A 23,595-nucleotide genomic window follows, 5' to 3' on the forward strand; every position below is an offset into this window, starting at 1 on the left:
ATTTGTTCAGCCCCTCTAGGAGCAATAATAAAAAAGAAATATGTAATAATATGGTGTCTGAAGAAAAATCTGAAAGTTTTTAACCCAAAAGGAGAGAAGACCTTGTCTATTGCTCAGTGACCTGTAAGTGACTGCTTTTAACCAGAGAAAACTAGGGAGTGGAATCCACTGAAATGAAACCAGTCAGAACTGGTGAATCAGAACAAAGAATTGGCTATACCAGTTCAAACCATTAGTATGTTTAGTCCTGCTTCCTGTCTGATGTTTCAGAAGAAAAGAAACCAAACCAAAATTACACAATATATCTATTTGTACAATAAACGTACATGGAGATAAATTTCATCCTGACCTCTGCAAATATCACATTATGCCCTGGAACCACAGATCTTATTATTTTTAGCTTGTATTAACTGCAAATATTATTGATGGTCATTAAATTGTCCAAGCCATCATATTGTACTTGCTGACCTTTAGATGTAGTTCATTCTGTATATTAACTATATATTGTATGAAGTACGGTAGTATTTCATTTCATTTGGTCTACATGAACTGGCTGTTCATTTCCTTAGTTTCTTGGCCCACCTGGTTACTATCTGGTGGGAAGCTGAGAAAAATAATCAAGAGCATAGACAAATTTAATATTATCCATGTGGAAATATACTGATGCAAATACAGATTTCTTACTGTAACTGTCTAGAATGCAAGATCAAGGGGATTTAAGCAAGAGCATTCTATTCCAGAGTAGACCAGTAACAGAGCTCCAAGAACCAATTAAAGTGACCCTTTTTCCCAACTGGTCATACAGTATGAGTGGAGTATGTAGCATGCCTAAGCACAAAAAATGTTACAGAAAACATGAGTTTTAAAATAACTGTAAGGGTCCAAGTTTCCTAGAAAAGAAATTAAACTCTGAGTTATACCTCACCCCATTATACTTACACATTGCAGAATCTATATCACAAGCCTGATTCAATTCCACTGCAGTAAATGGAAGTTTGATTGGGCTCCCCCAAACCAGCAATATTTATGCATAACAGCACCAACCTTAGCTGTTGCCCAAACACTCTTCTTTTATAAACCAAAATTAATTTAACGCCACAACAGAAATTCACTCCAGAGTAAAATTTAATTTGAAATCTCAGTGTACAAAGGAACATGTTCGTTTGCAATTTTTAAAACTAGTTTTAAGGGCTGAAAAGAGAAATCTCCAAAGCCAGACTTTAGACATTTAAGATGGCATTAAAAATCTTTTATGTAAAATAGTATGTTGGATACCTAGTTTGTGACCCCGTTTCTGCTATTTGTATTGTATTGTTGTAGGTGACTCGGAAATTTCTCCCCACAGCTTGGTGGTGTATAAACACAGGTGTCTGGTCCAGAGTAGGGGTGATCACTTTCCTATGTTGCAGTTATTCATTTTTCAGACTGACATAGTGCCCAGATGATGGACAGTTAACAAACCTCCAGGGGCAGATATGATCATATGGATTTATTATTCACACGGGGCACCCTGGAGCTGCTAAAGGGAGATTACTCCCTTCCCTGCCTCCTCAGCCCCTCCCCCACTCCCTTCCCTCCCCGTCCCTCCTTCCTCCCCCAGCCCCTTCCTCCACTGCTTCCCTTTATCCCCCATCCTTTCATCCCCTTCTTCCAGCCCCCAACCCTTCCGTGGCTGCTCCCGCCCCTCCCTACTCTCTCCCCTGCTCCATTCCAGCCCCGCCCCAGTTCTCCTTCCGCCTCAGTCCCTTACTTCCCTTCCACCTCCTCTCCTCAGCCTCGCCCACTCTGCCGTTCCGCCACCCCAAGCCCTCCGCTCTCTCCCCCGGTACCTTCCCCCTTCCCTCAACACCGTCTTCCGTACTGCCTGATCCTTTAGGGACCCCGTAGCTCACTTCCGGCAATGACGGAAGTGACGTTGACGGAGCCGCGGGATTCAAACTCCCGGAAGCGGAGGTGTGGTTGGGTGGAGGGGGATTTATAGCGGTGTTGTTGCCGCTGCCGCCCAGGTAGGTGGGGGTGTCCCGGTACTACTGCCAGAATGAGCCCGCGGCGAGGGTGGTAGTGGCGACTTTGCGGACCTGCATGTAGCGGTCTGAGCCCGGAGCTCTCCCGGCGCGGCCCCGGGCCCGCACGGCTGGCGGTAGACGCGCAGCGAACCGCTGCTCCCGGTGGAGGGGCGGGCGGCTTCCCCATGTCCCGCGGGCCCCGAGCTTCCGTGGAGGCAAAACCCCCGGTCCCCTGGGTATGGACCTGTGGCTAGTGACGGCCTCTGCCCATCGCTCCTCGAGCAAACCTAACGCCCCCGGGTCAGGCTCGCTGCTCAGAAGCCTGGGGCCGTGGTAGGCGTGACACGCAGCGGCTCGGGTCTAGCTCCCCTGTGGCGAAAACCGAGCATCAGAGGAGGCAAGCGCTGGAGCTGTGCATAGCACAGCCCCAGACAGACTGGCTCAGGGGCACCTCTTGAGGATCTGGGGAAGCCTGCAGCGGAGGGGGAAATTGCGATTGTATCTAGACACCAGGTGCGCCCCCATTAAGATCTTAACCTTTGTTCAGCAGTGCGTTTTGAAGCTGACACTGGTGAAGTGGTGCAGGCAGTTCTGCTGATCATGGGTTAACTGACAAAGTAGTAAAGCATTGTAACTGTGTTGGCCCCAGGGTATTAGAGAGACAAGGTTGGTCCAATAAAAGTTAGTCCAACTTCTGTTTTTGAAAGAGCCAAACTCAAAAGCTTGTCTTGCCAACAGAAGTTGATTCAATAAAAGTTATTCTCTCACCTGCCTTGTCTCTCTAAGGTAGTAAAAATACCTGTGTCCTAGACACCAGTCGTTACCTTATTGATACTACTGGTCCAAGTGCACCCTTATAAAACAGACAAATCCTCTTGTAGACAAGGCACTACAAGCTGAAAACAAAGAGAAACTATGAAGCTTCTGACCAGTCCAGAGACAACACCCTGATGGGAATTCTAGCTCCTTTCCAGTATCTAGGGTTGTGGATTGACCTTTTCACCAGGAGATTGCTGGTGTGCCCTTCATTCTTTTGTAATTTCTGGTTAATAGAGTTTGTCTTCCAGTTAGATCTCGGTAAATGTTCAAGTCCAGAGTTAGAAGTAACTGAAGACAGATGTGCCTACCCTTTTGCTCTTAAGGTGGGGGGTTTGAAAAATGTATCAGAAACATTCTGATAAAACACTTTTTCAGTGGAATTTGCTGCTTAGTCAAAAAGTGAAATGTTCCATGGGTTCTGTTGGAAGTGGCACTCTGTTTCCCTTCACAGAGAACTTTGGAATGCTTTGTTTTCCATCAGTAACAGAACAAAACTAGCTTTCGAAATAGAAAAACCCAGTCTGTTAAATGGAATTACCTTTTTGTGCCCAGCTCTAGTAGCTATGAAAGATAAAGAAGGTCTGGTTCCATCAGTTAGCTCCACGGACAACTTCCTGCTGAAAAGAAGCCTCTGCTGCTCTGACCTGTAGATAATGGGCCTGCTGGTATTTCAGAATGCTTTCCTTGATACTTATCTTTTGGGATTTGTCTCTGATTTAGAGCTAAGATGTGAAAAAATTATTTAAACTTGAAGCACCACCTCTGTCTAATCCCTGGAAGGAACTTCTTGTCTGTCCACTCCAAAGCCTCTTGGCTCCTTTGAGTAGGGATGATCTCTGCTACTCCAAAACCCATCAGATTGGGTAAGGGATAAATAGCCTCTGCTCCTGAGGTTAGATTTCCAAAGCAATAGTGCAGAGCACTGGAGCTATTCTCATTAGCAGTATTATTTATTTGTATTACTGTAGCACCTAGAAGCCCGAGTCATGGACCAAGACCCCATTGTGCTAGGTGCTGTACAAACACAGAACAAAAGGATAGTCTTTGCCCCAAAGAGCTTGCAATCTAAATATCCTGCTTTCATCACAATAGTATCTGAAAGCCTCCAGTAATACATTATGTGATGTAATTAACATCTGTCACACATTTTGGTTTGCCCTCTTATCCACTCCCCGAGGGAGAATTTTGTGTGTGTGTGTGCAGTGTAGTGTTTTGGTTCTGTTTTCTGGGTTTTTAAATGTACACATTGCTATGTGTGTGTAAGCCCTGGCCTGCACTACAAAATTGTCAATATGATTATGTTGCTCAGAGGTGTGGCAAATCCACATCCCGGAGTGATGCAGTTATACCAAACTAACTCCTGGTGTAGACAGCACTATGTCAACAGGAGAGCTTTTCCTGTTGACATAGCTACCGCCTCTCAGGGAGGTGGAGTAGCACTCCCGTTGGTGTAGGTGGCATCTTCACTAAGCACTACAGCGGCACAGCTACAGTGCTATAAGTGTAGACAAACTCTTAGAAGCGGCAAGATTGAAGAAATGTGCCTTTCTCTCTGAGCAGAAGGGGCTCGGTTTCTGGTGTTCCTTAATTTCTGTGGGAGTTTGTTCTGCAGTCTTAGACCAACGATGCAAAGGTCTGTCTGTTGCACAGATGAGCTTTACCCTTATGGAAGAAAGTTCCATTGTGTCTGGGGAGCAGAATTGTTGATTTGGGTCTTTATCATGGAGTTCTAGGTCATATACTGGGCCTGAGCCATTAAGTACCTTAAAGAGAAGAAGGGGAGACCTTGAATTTAACTGGATATTCAAGGGAAACCAGTGTAAGGAGTGAAGGACAGTTTTGTGTGCACGGTAAACTGAGGTGTTGCTGAGGCAACATGCTGAAGTGTTCTATAGCCGTTGAAGTTTTCTAAGGGCTAATGGTTCCATCCCCAGGTATACTCCATTGCTGTACTCCAGATGGGAGGTGACAAAGGTGTGTATAACTGAGACTAGATCATTGTCCACCAGGATGGAACAGTCACAAGCCAACCAGAGTTGATAGTTACTCACAGGTGCTGCTATGTGAGCACTTAGGCTAGGTCTACACTGGGAGAGGGGGGAATCGATTTAAGATACGCAAATTCAGCTACGCGAATAGCGTAGCTGAATTCGACATATCCGATCTGACTTACCCCGCTGTGAGGACGGCGGCAAATCGACCACTGCGGCTCCCCCGTCGACGGCGCTTACTCCTACCTGGGCTGGTGGAGTACGCGCGTCGATTCGGGGATCGATTGTCGCGTCCCGATGAGACGCGATAATTCAATCCCCGAGAGATTGATTTCTACCCGCCGATCCCGGCGGGTAGTGAAGACAAGCCCTTAGTGTCAGTGAGAATTCCAGAAACAACTCTTAAAGTACTATGGACTGAACTGAGCAAATGTGGATGTCTGCAATCAACCAAAAGAGACTGCACCACAGATGCAAACTCTTCAAAGTGCTTTCCTCTGCCCACCAGTATAACCTCTGTCTTGCTTGAGTTCAGTTTCAGCTAGTTGCTATGCATCTGTTACCTGATCTCATCCAAGCATTGGCTTATCTTGGTGGTAGCAATACTATCGTATGTGGTGAAGGATAAGTAGAGCTGTGTGTCATATGCATGTTGCTGGCACTTGAGATCGTCATCTTACCAGTATACCTAGTGACTGGAGATGTTGAACAGGACCAGAGAAAATTGATCCTTGAAGGTATCCATGAATGAGAGGTCTAATGATGGAGGGGCTGTTTCCTGTCACTATTTTTGGGATCTGACACTCCAGAAAGGACTTGAACTATTTTAGCATATTCTCTTGGACCCTTGTCACTTCTTTCAGGTGAGACAGCAGAATCCATTGCAGAGAGGTCCAAACAAAAATTGAGAATGGAAGTCTGCCAAACATGCTTTGATAGCAGGAGATCATCCCTCAGGTCCACAAAAGATGTTTTCGTCCCATGTCTTGGCCTGAATCCAGGCTGTGCCACATTTAGGATATTTGCTTTGTTAGGCAAAAAGATTCTTTTCCCCAAGAATCAGGCAAGCACAGACAGTACTGAAGGGGGTTTATTTACGGTACCGGGAGGACTGACAAGCAGCTTCAAAAATATGGTGCCATAGTGGTCAGTTATATACATTCTCTTGTCAATTCATTTGCATTTATCTGTACATACAAAGACAGACGTTACAAGTCAAGAGAGAACCCTGAACAAAGATAAAAATAAGAACAGTACATACATATAGAGGTCATCCTAATTACATCAAACATCTATGACTACCTTGCGGGGGAAGGAGGCAGGTGTGTGTGTGTGTGTGTGTGTGTGTGGGCGGGGGGGGGAGGGTTAGGGATGAGTGCTTACAGATATCCAGTGGGCTGTGAAGGGAGGGTTTATTCTGTTCTAAGAACTAAATTACTGGGCGGGCATTAACCATATAAGCTTATCAATTGTTTACAATTGTCAGTGCCGTTTGTGCTACTGAAATATTCCTGCTTGCTTGTGTGGGCCCGATCCTGTTTTCCTGATTGAACTGTCCCTTTCCATGGGCACAAGCTTTGTTCCTTCTTACCGATAAGCTGAACTAAGTTATCATGTATTGACAGAAACTATGTCCTTGCTTCTCAGCAGTTTCTGTCTTTTCTGCTGGCTGAATTTTAACTCCTTCCTGACACCTTCAACTAGATGAACTTGTAGCTGGCCTTTGGCTGCAGTCTAAGATTCAAAACCATAGCTTTGCTTCACTTCTCACTCATTTCACATTTGCAAGGTTACCTCTAGATCCATAAGAACTAAAAACTTAATAATTAAATGAAAGCTTAATTTGCAGAAGCTGGTGTTTTGGTTCTCTCTCACCAGGGGTATGTGTGTTTTCAAGCCCTGCCATCAATGATAACCTATAGAAAAATAGCTTATAGGTACTTCCATAGTACCTTGTATCTGGGAACCTCTATTGAGACCACTGTTGAGACACTGCACACACATTTGTGAGGGAGGTAAAGTAGTAGTATCTTCATTTCGCAAATAGGGAAACTGGTTAATTCAGTCTGTGCTGTGCAGGAATAGAATGCAATCTGACTCAGTCCTGAGTTTTAACCATTAAACCATGATTTGATCAAACTTGTCTAAAGACTTATTTTTTTGCTAGGTCTCTAGCAATATCTTTAGTATTTAACACAGGAAGGGACATAGCTATGTATACGTGATTCTTTTGTTTGTTTTCACAGAACGCTTGGAGGATGACATCAAAGGCCACCAAAGATATAATTACTGGCAAGTGGGGATTCAAATCTAGTAACTCCAAATCTGAGACTGAGTTGGAGAAGTATAAAAGAGACAATGCAGCCCTCAAAAAGTCAGTGGAGGAAATTATTAAAGGGAAAAGCAAAATGACTGATACAGAAAGGAATAGACTTTTAGAGGTAATGTGTACACTTTGACTTTCAGGCTTGTTTCTATGGTGCCATAATTGCACAAGATAGCATTTCTCAACAAACGACTATTCTCCTTGTAACTTTAAAATCAGATTTTTAAAATGTAGTATCCCAATGTGATGCACTCATTCTTAGGTATTTGTCAGTTGTGCCTGCACTAATAAATTCCAGGTTATTTTACAAAGTGGTTAAATATAGAGGCCAAGGGCCTCAATTAGTAGCCAATAAAACATGTCCTGTAATATCTTAATGCTGTTTCAGTGTTCTAAAAAGTCAGTAATTGGAGTATTGCCTGCAGAGATCCCTATTTTGGATGATATAAGCACCCTTGGTGAATGAGATGAGAACTCACTGGATTGCATGTCCATGCACCTAGTCTGTATTCTTGTGCTCCCATTCAGATTCACCTAAGGGGATGCAGCCTCAAACACCATAAAGTGTCTTTATGCCACCATAGACAGAGAGCAGGAATTTGGGGATGTCAATTGCTGCTGCTGTTCTATTTCAGTTTTATTAACTAGGTTAAATAGCTGTGCCTAGCAAAAATAGCTCTTAAGCTAAGTTTTTGGCTTTCTTGCCTTTTAGTCTTGTGGCTCCATTGAGCCTTTCCCAGCTCTACTCAAGACTTCTTTGCTAACTTGAACTAGAAGAAACAGTCCACCAGCTGCAAGCTGTGTCCCTCCTGCAATGGCGCCATGTCTCTGACTGAAATATAATTGGTGTCTTTTTTGTTCTGAAAGAACACGATCCCAATAGGTGCTCTGTGTGTGATCTTCACCAACTTCACTCTTTGAGTGAGCCACATTAAATTCCATCTCCTGGACACTCTCTCCACTTCTGCTTCAGTCCTCCAGTGGCTTCATAGTTTCAAGTAGCTGGGCTTGAACCTCTGCCTCTAGTGGACAGAAACATGTACAAAAGTGAAATGATGCACACGTACATATTAGAAGACAGGGTAGAACCCATTAAAGTGCTGTTCTAATATCTAATGTCAGTCATCAGTAATTGAAGATACAGTTGAGTGAAGCACAGTTTAAAGCTGAAAGACCAGATTGTGTAGAGACAGGATTTAATGGTCTCACTGTCAGCTGTTCTTCACTGACATCACTTATATTTGGGCGGGGGGAGGGGATTTGGTGTGTTTTTGGTGGTACTCCTTGTTTTTGTGTTGGGTTTTGGCAAGCTAAATTGCCACATGAAAAGGCTCTACTTACTGTGCTCTAATGGGATTTAAACATGAAAGGAGCTTCTCAGTCTCTAAAAAGCTACTGGATGCATAAGAAATGTGCCAAAGAAAAATGCTTCATCCCCAAAGACTGCTGTAGTTCTCATGGTATACATGTTTCCAAATTTATACAATTTGGAAGAATACTTGAATGGCAGGAGTATAGGTACCTACCAAGCCAATGAGATTTTTGTTGCTCATGTCATTTCCATGGTTACATCCACCATAGAGTCAATTAGTATGTATGTTTTCACATCCTGTAACTATATTCTAGCTTGTCTTGAGTGGTAAAACTAATAATAATTTTTTGACTAAAATTATTGCATATGTGTTAAATGTTTCAGGTAACCTCTGTAGCATTCTCTAGTTACAGTAAAACAAATATTCTCAGCTGACTAAAAGTGGGTCTTTCAACATTCAGAAGTGAATATCAGTTTGGACTCTTGTGGACTTTCCATCACATTTCTGTGTGATAATTTTTATTGGCTTATCTACGCTCTTGTTTTGCTCCATGTAGAAAATACTTGCCCTTGAAACTGAAAAGGAAAAATATATCTGTCGACTTGGGGAGAAGGAAAAAGAAATCCAAAGCCTACAAGACAAGCTTAAAACCAGAAATAAAAGTAGTGATGTCACTTCACTACTTGGTCAACTTGAAGAGAAAACAAAGGAAGCAGAGAGGAGAGAACAACTACTTAATTCCCTGTCAGAAGAGATGGACCGTTTGAAGCATAATTTATCTACAGTTACTGCAAGATGCTCTGAACTCGAAAACCGAGCCAGCACCTTCCAGTTGTCCCAGGTACATGTTGAATAAATACCCTAATCTTTTATAAGCTTACTTTATAATTCTTTTTTGGTTAAACACTGAAATCCATTCTGCAGCAAGATGCACTGATATACTACTTCCCTTTTTCTAAAAGGTCTTATGACTGTATATAGCAGTAAATGGAGTAATCCAGCTAGTTACTGTCTGAGGGATTCTCCCCTTTCAAGCAGTTCTTTGTGCTGTCATAGCAGCTTAGAAAGATCCCTAAAAGCCCCAAATCTAGATGGATTGTTCCCCAGCACTGGCTTTGAGCAAGGCAGCCTACCCTCACCTGCAAGATCCTTGCCACAAGCTCTGGTGTAGAGTGTGTGGCTGAAGGCATCAGAGAGAGTGAGGGGCTGTGGCTGTCATGGATGCTGCAACTGCCTGTGCTGAAATTCATAAGGCAGTCAGGGGGACTGTCATAATTGAGACGTGGATCAGGGTGTGTTTGAGCATCCTGGAATCCCAGTGCCACAAAGGTGACGCAGTCATCTTGACGCCCCTCTTGCTGAGCTTCTGTAATTTGGGAGAACAACATAGTAAAATCTCATTCAGTGGGCAAGTTAGTGCTAGAAAGGTAAGGGAGGTGTAATTAGATTTGTAAAAATCTACAGAATCATACATTCAGTGATGTCACCCTCTGCAACACTGGCCAGGAGGACTTGCTGTCGTCCTCCCCAGGTCCTCTGGTTGGTGGAAATGTTGATAACACAGTGCTGTCAGAAATGGGTCAAGTTAGGGTTTTTGAATGATACCCTTCTCCCATGAACACAATGGTACCAATTGTGACAACCCTAGAATAATTATGTCGATATATATATATATAAATGTTTAAAAATCAATCAACTTTTTTTTTTTTGGTAATTCTAGGAAAGCTGTCCTTGACATGTAGGCCTGAAAACATTAATTTGTCAGATGATTTTGAAGCACATGGTATTTCACACATAACTGGTGTGATGAGGCCATCCTTCAAGACCTAGCCATGCCCAATAAGCGATGGTAGTTTTGGTTGTGCTTGATCATCTCGGAGCCTTTCCATTGCTTGATGATTTGCCCTCTTGCTAAACGGTATAAATGCAACCTTTGTCAGTGGCAATTTCTGTTTATCTGCTTCTTGGAAAATGTCCACTTATGACCACTTCCAGTGCATTTATGACTTCACCAGTGACTGTCTCATCTTTTCAAGCACCTGCCCGCGGGTCTCGAACCGGTTCTCCTGCAGCAGAGACTGACCTGGGCCCCAGCCCGGCCGGCCGGACCAAGCAACCCCAGCCCAAATTGCTGCATGGTGCAAATTCCAATTAACAGTCCTGGCAGCTCACTTTTAAAGAGTTTCAAACAATCAACCAACTTCATGTATTGCCACGTGATCCCACGCTGATTCAACCTCATCAAATTGCTTCATCCATTCTGTGATACTGCAGTTCTCTATTGTGCACAAAAGGTCACAGAGTAGAATGTACACTGGATGTGTGTAATTGGTATCGCAAGTCCTCGACCCTTTGGGAAATGACTTCAAACAGCTTAATATGCTTTTCAAAAAAGACATCAATTATGTTATGTACTGTAACTATGTGCATACCGTTTGCAGATGGATTCCAGTAATTCTGGCTGGATCGTGACATCTTAACCAGTGCCTCATAACTCTTTATAACAAAGCTGATAATATCACTGAACTGCTTCTTTTTTTTGCCGATGGCAAATCAGCCTGAAGCTCCCCTTCCATTTACAGTAATCTGTAACATTATAAAAAAAAATCAGGTATGTTCTTGTTGCCCGCCCAAAAGGGCTCGAGGGGACAACAGTGGTTCGTTGCCCGGTGTGCTTGGCACCAATAAAGACACCAAGGGGAGAAAGCAAGCCAAGTTTATTTCAGAGCTCTGAAATGGCACTAGGAGACCAGCATGTCTCAAATCCAGTGCAACAAATACAAACAAATTTTACATTTTATACTCCAAACTGTTTGCATACATCTCTTTGTCTGGCTGTTCCCCCTTACCCCTCCCTTTCAGACAACTGTTACAATAAGCTCTACATAAGCTTGTGAGAAAACTTTCCCAGTCTTTGCGACCTTGGGTTAGATGCCTGTAAACTAACTACCCCTCTTTTCCCTCGCTCCTTATCTCTATTATTTCTGCTAGTGTGAGTGAAACTGCAGCCATCTGCTAAAAAGCTGACCAATACATTTCTGCTTCAGCCTGCTTCAGAGCATGTAAGCAGTTAGCACAGAAGTAGGTGAGAGTTCACAAGATGGGGTTTGGGGGTTCAGGTAGGCCCAGAGCAAAAGAGTTTCATCGGCTCTTTTGGCCTTCCACTCTCCCAAGTTACCTGGTAGCTATGCCTAGTGGACCCCAACATTCTGAGCATTAACAGAACATTGTACTGTCAGTCGAGGGCTATGATTTAAGTTTGTCAGGGCTGCATGTTGACATGCCTCTGTTAAAGTATAATTAAACTTTTTTTTTTTTTTTTTTAGACACTTTCTTGAATCTATACCTACATAATTGTTCTGTTTGTCATGTTTGGTACCATTGTATTTGTAGGGGAAAGGGCTTTTGAATGATGTACAACTTGACCCATTTCCAATGACTTATTATCAAAATTTCCACAAACTGGAGGAGCTGGGTGCTGGGGAAAGGGGCAGGCGGAGTGGCAAGTCACGCACCCTCACCCCATACCACTGAGGTTAACACCAGTGAAATTATGATTCTGTAGATTTTTACGAATCAAATGATACCTTCTTTATCTTTCTATTATTAATTTGCTCATGGAATTACACATGCTCCCAGGCTGTTAGAGGGGCAGCACAATCTCACACTACCTTTTAAAGAAATGCTTATTTAACTTCCCACTTGACCTGGCTGTGGTCAAAAACAAACATCTTTGAGCTCCCCTGTCTCTTTGGTCTTACAAATTCTTATTTACTGCTCATGCAATTCTGAGAACTGGTCACCTGTCACATGTGATGTAAACCACACAAACAGTGCATGAATGTTCTGTGCTAACAGAAGACAACAGGCCAGTCCTCTTCAATCTGCATGGTGGGGTAGCATGGGAAATGTACTACAGCTGGATGCTACAGCAATGCATTTTTGAAGAACAAAACTACTACTTATAGTGACCATAGCTGAATAAATAATGATGTTAGCTAAACAGCTGCATCTACTTAATCTAAAGAACAATTCCCAGAGGACCAAACTAGAAATCATTTCCCCCCCCAGAGATAAAGTGCTCTAAGAGCTTTGACTTTCTTTTTTTTTGGGGGGGGGGGAGGGGAAGGAATCCCACCTTAAGTGTAAATCACTTATAGCTCAGGTAGTCTGATATAGGATCTGAAAATATGTTTTATCTGCTTGCTTTCTGTGCTGCCATCACCTCCCCAGTGCTTTACAAGTGACTACAGTACTGTAAGAACTACTAGGGCTTAAACATCAATGCTTTATACACTCCAGCAGTTAGATCCATTGGTAAAAATATATTTGAGATAAAGGTGGCGGGGAGAGGAGGAAAATGTGGTAACTGTCTTAAGGTCCTGCATCCTTTGACTTGCCAAGGCAAGAAATTCTTAAGCAAATTCAATAACAATCCCTCTCTGAATCCAAGGGTCTCTCTCACTTCAAAACTCTGTTCACTCTTCCCATGAGACTAGGGTGACCAGATGTCCCGATTTTATAGGGACAGTCCCGATTTTTGTGTCTTTTTCTTATATAGACTCCTATTCCGCCCCCCCCCCCCCCCCCCCCACACACACACACACGCCCTGTCCCGATTTTTCACACTTGCTGTCTGGTCACCCTACATGAGACATAAGTCCTCTCCTAAACCAATTGTTCATAAAACTAGCTATTCTTGTACCACTGTCACTCCACTAGGGGGCTTCACATACACAAGGTGCAACCTTGTATCTCAGTCCACCCTCTTCCAGTCAACTCTGAGGTTCACTCTGTTTTTCAAATTATTCACTCCTTCCTATGTAACTTGTAGGGATGAATGGTCCATTTTCCCCCTTTTCCAAGCAAAGCCCCACTCTGCTGAAAATCTAACGTTGGCACAAGGGAGATAATGTCTAACTCTTCCTCCCATCCTGCAGTGTTCATTCCAATGGAGGGACGCAATCTGCACATCTGATAAAGCCTCCTAAAGTAACTCTTCTTCCCAGCGACACTTAATTCTTGTTTTCAAGCCTTACTTCATGTATTAATACTTAACATTATTTCTTCCTTCCCAACTTTAGCCATACTCTCTTCACAAACCAACAAAACTGATCCCTCAATTCCAGTAAAACAGTATGCTTCTGGGTCCCTGGGGGACTTCTTAAAGGTACCCCCTTCCCCAGGTCAGAGTTATGGTGACGTGGCAGTCGTCTCTCACCTGGATTTGGGAGATTTAACTCTTGTCTCCACCTTGAAGAGTGGAATTTTTATGTTAATGTATCCACATTCAGTTTGAAAACTGGGTCCAGGTTGTGATTAATGCTCTGTGTATTAGGCCTGGTAATTACCTTTGAAAATCTTATGCTGTTGTCTGATTTAGGGTGTTAATAATATTAATTTGAATAATATGGGTTTTAGGCTCGCCAATTTCTTTGATCAGAAGATAAAAGTTCTTGTCCTGAATCAGGCTCCATGGAATTTACAAAGGACCCTCGGGGGTATGACAGGAAGCTCACACTGAGACTGATCGCTGCCAAGAAGCAGTCACAGGAAATCAGGTTCCTGTGCTCTTAAGAGTGAGTGAGTAAGACACACAATCTTGCTCTCTGACTCTCTGTAACTTTAACTCTTTACTTATGCCTCAAGTGAGAATCTCAGGGGTCTAAAGATGCCTGGAATCTCTGAAAATTCCTGTCACACACTCCACGACTCTCCTGGCTGGCTTGCCAGTCTGTTGTCTGATTTAGGGTATTAATATTAATTTGGATAATATGGGTTTTAGGCTCGCCAATTTGTTTGATCAGAAGGTAAAAGTTCTTGTCCCGAATCAGGCTCCACAGAGTTTACGAAGGACCCTCGGGGGTATGACGCTCACACTGGAAGCTCACAGATATAGCCGTAAAGACTTTTTATTAAAATAAATGAAGTAGTAATTAAATGGTAAAATAATCAGAGTTACAAAGTTACAATTGTATTACTGCTATTTAAAAGATGCATAAGCCGAACTTACATTAATATAAATCTATAAACCCATTACAATAAACCAAATATTTAAACTATAAGAAAAGATATATATGCAAGCAAGCAGGTTAATCCTATAGGCTGCAGTGCTAAGGGCCAGTTCTTTCTCCTTCCCTTTAGATTTGTAGATAGCAGGATGCCATGGTGAGTTGCTTCTTACTTTTAGAATGGTTAATAACTATAGTGTGTCTAGATACAAGGAGACTGCCTGCATTTATAAAGGTATTTGTTTCCATTTCTGTCAGTTCTGCACTTTTTGAAAAGCAGGGATACAAAGTAAGAGGGGTGCATGTACACTCAGTTGGCAAAACTTAGCTATAAACATTGTCAGCATGCTCTTTCTGAGTCTTGGTGGGAATGGGGATGGAAAGTCTCCTCCCCCCCCCCCCCCACTCTTGTTTTTGCATGGTTTTAGCTGAATAACTTTTAGAAACTTGGCTTGTGCCAGATTCTTAAGTAAGAAACCCAAATATGAATTCCCAACTCTTGATTTCAAAGAAGGACGCTTTGTTCTGAATAATATGCTATCATAAATATCCTGTCTTTGATGCAGTACCACTCTGAATTTGCCCCTGAACTTAGTGTGAGCTCCCTAATATTATAAAGTAACACTTCTTAAGCGGGCTGGAGGAAAAGTGTTATACCGAGGCAAGAAAAGTCCAAGTTAACTGAACAAAAAGTCAATTCAGAATAGCCTAAAAATTCAATAATCATTCTAGTAATCTCTTCTCTTCCAAATTTAGTGATGGTATCAAAACCATGTTTCCGAACAGTCTGAAGTCAGTAACTAATACCTTGAGTTAGGCTAGTAGAAAATATTCTCAGAAGCTAGTCATGCTGTTACTAGAGCTCATTTGGTACATCTATCATAGTGTGCTATAGAGCACAGGTTAACAGATAAATGTTTGCAATCTTGCCACTGTTTCCCAAGAGAACAGTGCTGTTTCCCTGCCTCTGAGTCACTCACTTGTGGTTCACAAAGCCCTACTCTTTACCCCATCGTCTTTAACCTCCACATGAAGTTATTGGGTGGAGGGAAGTGTATGTCTACGCTGCAGTGTAAGCCTGAGCCCAGGCTTGAGTCTAAATCACCCTTCAGTTCTATATACACATCTCTTTGGATTGGGCCTAAGGTCCTAGGACACTGCAGGGCTGGAGGGTTTGAGCCCCATTCAAGCAGGGACCCAGGGTTAGAGCCCTGCAGATTTGCAATGTAGATGCAGCCCCCCCAACTTGGGTTCTTGGAGTCCACCAAAAGTATCCCACAATCCCAGGGGCCAACTTCCTTTGTCCTCTCTATCCTAAGAATCTCCAGTCGACTCCAGGGAAACGGAAGCCGCTCCCCTTGGTTTGGTGCAGCAACTCAGTGAGTCAGTGTTTAACCTTCCCATTGTCTTCTGAACACCAAGCTGCAAAGTCACCATCAGAGAGCCTTCTGTGTTTGCAATGGAGACTGAACAGAAGTCCTTTGCAAAGTGTGCTGCTTCAGGAGCAAAGCCAGATTTTGGTAAATCTCTGGTGCAAAGCCAGTAAAACAGTGGACTTTAAAATACCAGGAATGACCACACATACCAAGAAATAGTGAAGAAGCTGGCAGCATTGCAAATTTACCAGACCAGAGACCAGTGCAGGGAGTGGATTCAGCAGCTGACAACAGAGTATTGGAAAACCAAGGGCCAGAACCACACCTTGGGCAACTCACCAACATCATGCCCAATTTATGATGAGTTTGAGAGGGTGCCGGGCACTGCGCTGACTACCGAGCCAATGGTGGTGCATGATGACCTGGTCAGCCTGGATGGCTCCCTGTTGGCCCCACAATCCAGCATGGGGACAAATGGGGGTCAGCAGCAGGTGCCGAGTGAGGACAGTGAAGTGACTCTGTTGCTGAAACCGATCCCAGAGGAGGCTTGGAGCAGTGCGAGTGCATCCTGGGATCATACTTGGAGAAGCTGTTTGCTTCCTACTCCCCCGGAGGAACAGCCTGCTGTGGAAGCCTATATCAGACACAGAAGGGACAGAAGATGCCCCTGAGCCTGGTAAGTTTCTAGCTCCATTTTAATGTTTAATACAGTAATGGGAGGGTTTTCTGTTCTATGAGCCAATGCAAAAGCTATTAGAAGCCCCGGTTAATAACGTCTGTCCGCTAAGGGCAGGTAGTATGCCACCAGTGGCTGGGCTTTCCCACCTCCCACCATGTGGAGTTCAAAATAGCACCAGGGAAATGCAAACAGTAAAAGTGCCTTCAAAGTGAACCTCTATCTGAGAAAGCAGTTTTCATAGAATATCAGGGTTGGAAGGGACCTCAGGAGGTCATCTAGTCCAACCCCCTGCTCAAAGCAGGACCAATCCCCAAATCCCTAAATGGCCCCCTCAAGGATTGAACTCACAACCCTGGGTTTAGCAGGCCAATGCTGGGTGCTGATAGCTGCACATTTTTCCTGAAGCAGGAACTCCAGATAGGTAGTCGTATTGCGGGGAAGGATGTATTTTACAGGGCCCATCTCTGTAGCTGACCTGCCCATTCCACTCATGTAGTGACTGAACAGCACATCTATGTTTGAGTACTTTGCTTGCATACACTGCAGATTTCCCATCAGCAGCTTGGAATAACATCTCCCTTTGCCAGTTGGGCACCACAAGAACTGTTATGTCCTCCAAAATGTGGAGTGTCGGAAATGATAGAAAAAGCTTTGTTCTCCTCCCCCTCCCCTCCTCCTCCCCCCCCCCCCCCCCCACGGTAGTTCTGCAATTTTTTTTAGAAAACAAAAAACAGCTTTGAATTTTTAATTTACCATTGTGTCTCTGCTTTTCACTGAGATTAACCAGGCTGTGTCCAGGGGAGCTTCGGTGGTCTGTCACATCCCTTTATCAATATACTGAAGTTTCAGTTTGAAACAGTAGCATTTTATGTCCTTGAAATTCTACAAGGATTTTTTCTGTGCTCCTGCACTGAGCTATTTGAGACAGTAACCCCCTGTGTGTTGTGCTTTTCCAGGCCCCTTGACCTCTACTGGCTGCAGTACTTCCACAGCTCACCAACACTGCAGCAGAAGACTGGGCCAGTGTAACTACACAGATCGTTCCAAGAGGAAGCATTTCTGTGATGAGCTGATGGTTGAAGTTCTGGACAGAGCCGCCAAGCAAGTCCAGTACTAAAGGCAGAGATTCTTGAGGCTAGAGGAGAGGCCTGGCAAGAGGAAAGGCTCAGGCTTGCTGCACAGCTTGAGGACAGGGCTTCAGTGAAGGAGCAGGCACTTGCTTCACAGTTCCAGGAACAGCAGCTAAGAGAGAAGGACGGAGCTCAGCAGAAAGAACAGTTTGAGCAGCAGATATCACTAATGGCTGCAAGAGAACAGACTCCTGCTGAACCACCCACATCACAGCCTCAGTCCCTTGCATGCTACCTTGTGATGCAGTCCAGAAACAGCTTGAAAAACTCCATGGCTGGATGGCCCATGCAGTTGGGCCTCATGAGTAGCTAGACAGGGCAACTGCCCCATGTAGCCCTCCAGATTGATCCCCTCTACTGGATACCTCCACTCTCTGGCACCAAGTGTGCAACAAACAGGGATAGAAGGGAAAGGACAGCCAGGGGGCAGGGGACATGCCATGGTAGGGGGTTTCTGTCTTATACCTAGCTTTGCTCTTTGAACTTGTTCATGCACATGTGTGTGTGTGTGTGTGTGTGTGTGTGTGTGTGTGTGTGTGTGTGTGACTGGTGTCTTGGTGTGGTAATGGCAGCTGGCCTGCCTGACAAGGGGTTAACATTGTACTTTTCTAATACATATTTATAAATAAGCTTTTTATTGTATCAAGAAAGTTTTTATTGTTATCACTTCATACAGTGTGTATTTAAAATAATACAGGTAAACATGTGATCTGGGATAATTAAGAATTTGTATGCAAACACTATTCCTCAATACAATTGTCTAGATCAATCCATACTGTGAATTGATCCTCCCTCCCACCCTCATTTGACAAGTGGCCATGTCATTCATAAGTACGTTGCATGGCAATCACCCCCTCCCCACACACAATCAATGAGCCCCATCCCCACCCAAGCACATTCATAAAGGTACTGTTCTCCTCCTTCCACTGGGCCTTTGAGGTTTATGTATTTGTGCTCCTTCAGGGGGGCAAACTATGGGCATGAGTCCCATCAGTAGCCCCAACACAGTGCGGAAACCCCATTCTCTCAAAGCCAGCAATTACTTCAGGAATATAGACTCATAGACTTTAAGGTCAGAAGGGACCATTATGATCATCTAGTCTGACCTCCCGCATGATGCAGGCCACAAAATCTGACCCACCCACTCCTGGAATAATTCTCTCCCTTGACTCAGCTGTTGAAGTCCCCAAATCATGATTTAAAGACTTCAAGTCGCAGAGAATCCTCCAGCAAGCGACCCCTGCCCCATGCTGCGGAGGAAGGCGAAAAACCTCCAGGGCCTCTGCCAATCTACCCTGGAGGAAAATTCCTTCCTGACCCCAAATATGGCGATCAGCAGAACCCCGAGCATGCGGGCAAGATTCTCCAGCCAGACCCACATTGACCATTGATACTAATTACCAGCGATGGCATGTTATTGACTTATTGACTAAAATCACGTTATCCCATCAAACCATCCCCTCCATAAACTTATCAAGCTTAATCTTAAAGCCAGAGAGGTCTTTCGCCCCCACCGTTTCCCTCGGAAGGCTATTCCAGAACTTCACCCCTCTGACGGTTAGAAACCGTCGTCTTAATTTCAAGCCTAAACTTCCCGACGGCCAGTTTATATCCATTTGTTCTCGTGTCCACATTAGTACTAAGCTGAAATAATTCCTCTCCCTCCCTGGTATTTATCCCTCTGATATATTTAAAGAGAGCAATCATATCCCCCCTCAGCCTCCTTTTGGTTAGGGTAAACAAACCGAGCTCATTGAGTCTCCTTTCATACAACAGGTTTTCCATTCCTCTGATCATCCTAGTGGCCCTTCTCTGTACCCGTTCCAGTTTGAGTTCATCCTTTTTAAACATGGGAGAGCAGAACTGCACACAGTATATTTTTATGCCTGCCACCTTGGCTTAAACCATATGCCTGATTGCCTTAGAAACCTCTGCTGTTGCTTTACCACCTGTAGCAGTCTCGGGTAGCCAGCTTCCAGGCAGTTACGGTAACTCACTTCTGGACTAATCGCTGCCGTCATTCATGTCTTTACGGTGGAGGTTCAGGGTGAGTTGCTCACAAAGCTCCAGAAATGTAGCTTTCTTCATGCGAAAGTTCTGGATCCATTGCTGGTCATCCCAGGTATGCATAACTGTGATCCCACCAGTCTCTGCTTGTGGCCCTACTCCAGAAGCACCAGCCTACATCGGAGGTGTCAGCGGCTATACTGACTGTCATGAGAAGCATCAGCCAGTTCAAGTCTGCCATGTCTGTTGTTTTGTCGTCGTCCATGATGAGCTCTGTCAGGTGCCTTTTGTGGGTCAGAAAACACCACCAAAATGTCCATCAATGTCTCTCAGAAGTTCTGCCTGTTTCCTGACACAGGAATGAAAGCCCAAGCAAGAGTTCTTCCAAAGGTGTGTCTGCCATGGTGCTGGCTCTGATAGCTGGGAGTGCACAGACCAAAATGACTGCTTGGCAGGCTGTTCAAGCTTCCTGTAATGTGCAGGGTGGACAGTCAAGTTTTTCCCACAGTGCACCATGATCAAAGGGCTAGAGTGGCCACATTTTGGGAGCATGCTAGGGAGTCAGATATAATTGGTTTGACTCGGGTTTGCTTGCTGCAGTGTGGACACCAGAGCCCCAGGTTCGAGCCCAGGTGAGAAAATTCTTAACATAGGGTAAACAATCAGTGTAGACGCTTAAACCTTGGATTATCTAACCCAAGGTCTGCTGTCTTGAGTCTCAGTAACCCTGAGTTCACGTTGCAGTGCAGACATACCCACAGTGTTCTCAGGTGCCAGCAAGACACTGACAGTGCCCAGTTCTCATTTGCTTCCAAAGTAAAAATACCACTGCCAGCTATCCCTGGGTCTAACAGATCAGCTCCTGGATGAAAAGTAACTAGCTTAATCTGAATCAGAGCAAGATGGGTGAGAAGAAAAATAGTATTTTGAATACTAACCATTATCTTAGTATAACAGTTTATTGAGGAAACCTGCCCTTCCCTGGCACAGTTCATAGTTTCGGGATCTTTATGGATTCCTCACTGAACACTTGGCCACTGCTTCCATAAATGCAGCTTTCAATCCACAGCGGGCCAGTAGCTTGTACATAACCTGGCTACAGTCCTATGTCCTCATGCCCTCCAGTCTGGGCTGCTGCAACTTGATACTCTTAGGGGTAAGTACACAGCCTAAATGCTTTGGTTAGATGCAGCAGCCTGCTTCCTTTCTTCTGGAGAATGTGACAATGGATCCAAATATCTCTGGTTTCAGTGTTAAATTCTAGTTAGCATCTCTGCCACAAAATGGGAAGGATAGAAACAAGGTGGTGACATTTTCTGGCTGCCTGCAGGGAAGATACTATTTTTGAATTGGTCTTGTTTAAAGAATTCATGCTACATTAAGTGCAGCATAAATCTTCAATGGAAATAACTAGCAATAGACTTTGTCCCTGTAAAGAGATATTCTATTTAACAACAAACCTGACCTGCTGAGGATGGCAAATCCAAAGTAAACATCCGTTAGAGAGCTAGGGCAAAGAAGCTTTGTGGCCCACGAGAGCCAGTTTTTAGTGTCTTTAAAGCTGTATCATAGCCCCAAGAATTATTCTGTTGCTAATCTGTGCTAGCTTTCCTGCATAGCCACAGCTGAGAGATCGATTTAGGTATCAGTTATCAGAAGGATTCCTACTTACTTAATCTTAAACATAAAGTATGAGGGGGCAGATAAGAGTGGAATAATACCCTACCCATTAGATGACCTTTCCTGTCAGTAATCTTAAAACAGTACCCCACGTGTTCTTGGCTGGCTATTCTAAATGGAAACAGACTATCACAGAAGCAATTGTTGCCAAAACACGGGATTGTTTTATCTGTGGAGCAGGCTGATTACCAAAATAACTTTGTATTAATAGAAGTATTCTTCTTTCAAATTGTCATTAATAAATGAAGTGCAAAAAAGGTAAACTTAGACTTTTTGATTGGATATCTTCACAAACTTGAAAATGTGTATTGTAATGCCTCTTACAAATGCTAGGTGGTGTAAGAGTAGCATGTATAACATTAGGAAAAAATGAGGAAACACTTGTGTTCAGACATCATAGATACTGAGTTGTAATATTTATAGAAACGAAGTTTTTAATCAAAATACATCTGTAACAAATATTCAGGATTTAATGTTATACTTCATGTATACAGAATAGCTTATAAAAGTTCTAATACTTGCATTCAAGATCTCACATTCCAGGGCTGCAGAATTTGTCCCAAAATTTATTCCTTGTTGCAGAAATGTGCTGCAGAATCTAGAGGTAGACTTTTCAAAGACATAAATTGGATTGAGGTGTCCTCACATATTTTGCCTCTGTCAATGTCCTCTGTACCTTTAAAAAAAAAAAAAAAAAAAAAGCTTCTAGCACACGTGAATTGGAAGGTTCTTCAAAATATGAACAGTGTAAACTAATGTAGTGATGCCTATAAACTCTGAAACTGCTGCTGGTTATTATACACCTCTACCCCGATATAACGCTGTCCTCAGGAGCCAAAAAATCTTACCGCGTTATAGGTGAAACTGTGTTATATTGAACTTGCTTTGATCCACTGGAGTGTGCAGCCCCGGAGCGCTGCTTTACCGCGTTATATCCGAATTCGTGTTATATCGGGTCGCATTATATCAGGGTAGAGGTGTAGTTGGGTCTCAGCCCTGAAACTGACACTTTAAATGTCAACGCTATTTGACAACTGAACATTTTTAGAGAAAAACCTAGCTAATTATGTCCATCCTCCCTTGCCTTTCTTCCCTCTCATTCCCACGATCCCATACTGATTCCCATGCCTTCCAATATGTTAAAAAGCCCCTACATAGCTGATGAAACTTCCACCTTCCCCCAGCAGTTCTGAATTATCAGTAAAAATCTGCAAGATAGTAACAACATTACAGCAGAGCAAAATTCAGCTTAATAACAAGAAACACTTTACTGACTTATTGACTTCCATATTAAACTTAAACCATCAATTTTCTTAATTTACCAGAAGCTACAGCACAATACAGCAGTGCCACAGAAACAAAGATTGGATGTCTTTCTAAAATATGTCCTAGCTCAACCAGAAGTTATGGGCTTCATGAAGGAACTGAAGCAAAATTCTATGGCCTGTGTTTTATAGGAGGTCAGACTAGATAATGGTCCGTTCCAGTCTTAAAATCTGTGAAACTAGGGTTCCACCACAAAAATTAGATCAACTTGCAGCCAAATACAAGAGGGTGAATCAAAAGGTTTGATACTTGGAACACACTTGTGGATATAAGAGTATTTCTTTGGGCATCCTCATGATATCAGAATTACATGTATTGGTTTTTAACTCTGTAAGTGCTTCTTACAAGACTATAAGATTAGTTGAGAATACACTTTTCTAGAGGAAAAACATTAACACATTCTTCTTTGTCTGCAGAAAGCTGTAATGAACTGCACTGCATCACCAAGTAATCTTAATGAAGTTGAAAAACAATTGAAAGATGTAAGTTTCCTTTATAACATTATAAATGTATATTCACTATTGTAAGTATCTCCATGCATGACAATGTAAACAATACATAGCACACTTGAAAGGGAAATTGAAAGACCTATTTCTATCTGAAAATATTAAACCCACAATTGTTAAAAGTAATCCTTAAGGTTATTATAACTGCAGGGTGTAAGAACAGTGTGCTATTTTTGAAGTTTTACTTTGTGCCTTTGACAACATTTTGTGTATAGTCAGATTCACTAGTTTTGTGGTGCAATTGTATTTCAGGTTTCCTGTACTGTTAGAATGCCATGGCTCACATGTTTTCTTTCCAGTCCTTGTCAGTGGGTACTTGCCAGTTAAGAGCCGCACCAAAGCTGAGAACGAAGAGGCAGTAGGCCACCAGGAGCACAAAGGAAAAAACAGGGAGCCTGAGCACATTTCGTGTTGATTTCAGGCCT

General features: G+C 43.3%; 1 protein-coding gene across 1 annotated transcript in view; it reads left to right on the plus strand.

The window, feature by feature from the left end:
* The first annotated feature begins 1,929 nt into the window (after positions 1-1,929).
* The window catches only part of CEP55 (centrosomal protein 55), a 37,716-nt gene continuing 16,050 nt past the window's right edge, over positions 1,930-23,595 (plus strand). The window contains exons 1-4 of the mRNA XM_065408442.1: positions 1,930-2,006; positions 7,063-7,257; positions 9,012-9,296; positions 23,081-23,146. Coding sequence (XP_065264514.1) covers positions 7,075-7,257; positions 9,012-9,296; positions 23,081-23,146 — 534 coding nt within the window. The 5' untranslated portion in view covers positions 1,930-2,006; positions 7,063-7,074. The remainder of the gene's footprint in view (positions 2,007-7,062; positions 7,258-9,011; positions 9,297-23,080; positions 23,147-23,595) is intronic.

The sequence above is a fragment of the Emys orbicularis genome, chromosome 7 (assembly GCF_028017835.1).
Source record: "Emys orbicularis isolate rEmyOrb1 chromosome 7, rEmyOrb1.hap1, whole genome shotgun sequence".
In the NCBI taxonomy this organism is placed as follows: domain Eukaryota; kingdom Metazoa; phylum Chordata; order Testudines; family Emydidae; genus Emys; species Emys orbicularis.